Here is a 4,676-nt window from a genome sequence, read left to right on the forward strand (position 1 = left end):
TGGTTATCTTGTAAGAACTTGCAAGTTTCTGACAGAAACTTACAAGGCGATGCATCGCCTTGCAAGTTTTTCTTCCAAATACTTGCAAGATCTTACAAGTTAACCATTCAACTTGCAAGTTCTTACAAGTTAACCATTCGACTTACAAGGCTCTTACAAGTTAACCATTCAACTTACAAGTTACTTACAAGTTAACCATTCGCACACAAACCACACACACAAACACACCAGGCACGCACATACACGCGCGCACACACCCACATACACGCACACATGCACACATACACACGTACACACACACACACACACATGCGCGCACAAACACATACACAAATATACACCCTAAGACGTAAATAAAACGTTGCAAGACATGAATGTAAACGGACGTTTGGAAAAAATAGAATCTTGAAAAGTGTGAATTAAATTATAACGAATGTTGTAAAAATGATGGGCCACTAAATTATTTTGGGAAAATACTGACATACGAGTTTGAAAATTCTAACAAAATCAATATTTTGGGAACATTTTTAAAAAAGCAATCGAAGAAGCTAATTGAAATCTACAGTTTTTTAATGTAATTGCAAAAGGGACTCTTTTGAACTGAAAAAATTCAAAGGTAACCATTTTATCTACTTATGTCGAATTGTACTATGTTATCCAAACAGAGCAACTAACTCCTACGCGCTTTCTACGGTAAATGACTGAATGTTAAATATAATTAACCAATAAGAGTTGTGCTCGACCGGAACGAACTTGCAAGAAACTTACAAGTTAGCCATTTGCCTTGCAAGTTCATACAAGTTAACCCTTCGACTTACAAGTTATTACAAGTTAACCATTCGACTTACAAGTTCTTACAAGTTAACCGTCTTTTGCAGGAAACTTGCAAAATCTTACAAGTTAACCATCTTTTGCAAGAAACTTGCAAGTTCTTACAAGTTAACCATTCGGTCTCGACCCGGGAAATGATGATTCAGCGCTAAATTGGTAACTAAAATTGTAATTTTTGCCTATTTTAGATTCCTGAATTGTAAAAATTGAAAACTTTAGAACAGTTTTCTGATAATTACGGTCAGTTATGATTTCTTTCTTAAAATATTTATATTTTGAGTCATGCTTAAATCAAAACAAAAATTTTGTGCTAAAACTAGAATAAAAAACCAGGGAATACACAGCGATAAACTCAAAAGTTCTTCAATTCTTTCCTCTTCGTTTTTTTCGTCATAAAATGTTTCGTTGTTTTTCTTTTTAAATTCAAGTATCACATTTTTCATCAATTGATGATGTTACGGATCAAATCGGACTCAAAATAATTGATATTTCTTATATTTGTAGCTCAGCTAAGGAATTAAGATGAGGAAAATGGATGAGTTCAAAGTATTAATAACCCTTTTTGTCTGAAAAAATATTGGCCGCTTTTTTGTAATTTCAATTGTACAATGGTTGTGCGTTTTTGATACCGAATGATATGAACACTAAAACTGAGCTAGCTGAAATATCAACAAAAAACATTTTTAAGTGAAAAATCAAGTTTTCCGTTGGTTCTGTTAGTAAAGATTGGTTGCCATTGTTCGGTCAGTTATCGCATTGTAGTCAACTCTATTGTTCAGTTTCGATGGATTTATATTTTATATCAGATGTCCGATGTCAGATGTCCTACAGAGGTTTGCTTATGAATATCAATTCTTATATATTTTTTCTTTTCTTTCACTTTTCATCATTTTTTCAGTTTTGTTCTGTTTCTTTAAGTCTTTTCAATTGATCTCAAACAAAACAAGCAAAGTTTAAAACAATTTTATATTAATCCCGCGGTCTTTTTCTAAGTCGTTTTTCACTTGACCGATTTTTTTTTGTGACTCATTTAAGTTTTTGTCTTCAAAAACGGGATAAACAGGTAACGCTGGGAGGGCAATAAGTTCTCGAACAGCCTTACCTTATGCCTAACAAAAGCCTTATAAGAATGCGGTTCACCAAAACTGTTTTGAGGAGACATTATCAATGTGTGGCGGGCGGTTCTTAATCTTAATATTTGACCCTCCCCATCCCCCGCCTCAACCACTAACCCCCCCCCCCCCCACCACCACTCACCACTCGCCAGTATTTTGTGGGCCCGACGGTAATCTTTTATGTTTTTATTTTGAAATATCTCCTCCTCGGTCAAATTTGATAGCTTTCAGTCAGTTCAGGTTTCAAATAAACTGAACGAAATCACAGCGTCAAGATAGAAAAAGAGACGAAGATTTTTCCCTTCTTTTTTCGAAAAACTTAAATACCTAATTATCGTCAATTTTAGTTATGCCAAGCTATTCAGAAAACTCAATTTGTTTCACAATTTGATAGATTGCAGTGAATGATTTCTTAAAGCTATTTTAATGAAAAACACTTCAATTTTTTATAGGAAGAAATCTGCTATACCGATCCAAGCATAATTGACCCCCACCTCACTCACCCACCCACCCACCCACCCACCCACACACACACACACACACACACACACACACACACACACACACACACACACATACACACACACACACACACAAATGTTTCATTTTTCACTGAATAAAGCTGACCTTGGATTTTTTCGCACATTTCCAAAAAAAGTTGGAACAATTATTCTTTAACTGGGGTTGCAACACGGAAAGAGGGCGAGGAGCTAAGAACAAACTCTCGCATTAAATATTTTGCCGGAAGCATTTTTTTAGCCGCTGATGATTTTGCTCATAAATCCTTTTCGCTCAAAGTTTTCACATTCAAACCTCATTCACTTATTCTCTATGATGTCAAAGATTGTTGCCTTTACGTAACTGGAAATTTGAAGAACAATTTTCGAACTAAATCGTAGTTAATTGAAGAAGTATTGAACTATATATGTACTTTCCCGTACCCACGTATAGAAAAATCGAAACCTTTTCCTGCTGACCGGAATTAAGGCTTCAACTGTGATTTTTCCATCGTATTCTAGCTATCAATCAAAATGTTTTCTCGATCTCATTTCACTTGCTCTAAAAACTAACACACTATGCCTATTTTCTGTTTCCCCGGGGCCTAAAAATGTTCGCTTTTTATCGAAAATGTCAAGTTGAAAAGGTAACAACAATTTGCAATTTAGCACTGTTTCTGAAAGACCTCCCAAAGGCGGCGAAAAGTGATAAAAAGTGCACTAAACAAAAAAAACAGGTAGTTAATGAACATTTCCCGAAGCATATTGACACAAAATTATACACGTCACGTGTAGTGTTATTGTAGCGATATCACACAGAAAAATACTTTACTGTAACACTAAAAATTGATAGTAGTATTTGCCATTTGTTTTCTTCTATTTATACATTTCAGGGCAATTTGGGGGAAATTTTTTGGTTTATCGGCTCTCGACCAATCAAATTGCGTAGTTTTTCTCATCTGATTTGACGGGTAAAATATTACAATAAGGCACTCGCCTATACTGGTGTTATATAAATAATAAACTGTAATACATAACTGAACGAATTTTAACTACTTCAGAGTATAAACTACCACGCGATTTTCTCAATTTATTAACCGGAGGCAACCGAAAAAAAAGTGCTTGCTCCAATTTGATTTTTGAGGAAAAAGATTGCAGAAAAAGGAAAAGTAATTAAACGAAAAATCGGTCTCAGCTCGTTTACAAGTTGGCTTTTTAACTTGGTCTAATTAACGTTATTTTTACTTTGTTTCCTGAGCGGCAAAATGTTGAACAGATTATCAACTACCGTTTGCTTATCATATACGTTACTTTAATTATCATCAGTTTAGTACTTCGCAATTTGGTGAACAAATAATTTTTTCGATAATTAAAACTATGGCAACGAGTGTTATTGAGCTGACAGGATACTTTTTTAATCCCAGGAAAACGTTGACGACTAAATCTCTGTCAGTTGAGCATTACGAAACAAAATTGCAAACAAATAATAATAACGAAGTTGCTGAAGAAATGCAAATAAACGTTGCTGAAGTAAACAACAACATCAATAACAACAACAGAAATAATGAAAAGAGTTGCAGCCAAGATATTGACAACAAAAATTTCTCAGAAGATGACGTGAAAAATCAAAACAATCGCTTAAGTTTGACTGATGTTTCCAAATCGAAAACAGACGGAAAATCTTCCAGCTTAATTAGTAATTATTTATTTTTTCTCCCTGGTTATTACAGACCTTCACCCGAAGAAAAGGACCAAGTTAGTACAATCGAAAACAAAGTTAAAAGCGAGGAAAAAGTTAGTGAGGTGAAAACTTCAAAGATTTCACAACGAGACGAGGAGCTGATAGCGGCTGCCAATAAAAAGCGACCAAGTTTCTCAAATTGCAGACAACAATCATTACCAAGTACAGTTCTTTGTAGTATTCTATTTTCAAAAACACCAGACGATAATAACAAACAACCAGAACAATCACAATCGCAAAGTAAACAAGAACAACAATCCGTCGAGCAACATAATCAAGACTCAAAAGATTGCAATATCTTGCAAAAGTGCAGCCAAGACAGTTTAGCCGGAGTTACATTTTCTGTGAAGAACGCTCCAGAAAAAGAAGAAATGACGAAAGGCTTTTGGAAGAATTGCAAACAGGAATCGGCTTCGGAAATTTTGAGCGCAAAAAATAACACAGCTGTAAATTTGCCTGCAGCTCAACAGAAAGCACCAATTCAGCCAAAAA

At 34.9% G+C, this 4,676-nt stretch overlaps 1 protein-coding gene across 1 annotated transcript in view; it reads left to right on the top strand.

Moving 5' to 3' along the window:
- The first annotated feature begins 3,420 nt into the window (after positions 1–3,420).
- The window catches only part of LOC142352283 (uncharacterized), a 59,112-nt gene continuing 57,856 nt past the window's right edge, over positions 3,421–4,676 (top strand). The window contains exon 1 of the mRNA XM_075404784.1: positions 3,421–4,676. This exon is cut by the window's right edge and continues 1 nt beyond it. Coding sequence (XP_075260899.1) covers positions 3,821–4,676 — 856 coding nt within the window. The 5' untranslated portion in view covers positions 3,421–3,820.

This window comes from Convolutriloba macropyga, chromosome 13, assembly GCF_964194025.1.
Source record: "Convolutriloba macropyga chromosome 13, txConMacr16.3, whole genome shotgun sequence".
NCBI classification, from domain to species: Eukaryota; Metazoa; Xenacoelomorpha; order Acoela; family Convolutidae; genus Convolutriloba; species Convolutriloba macropyga.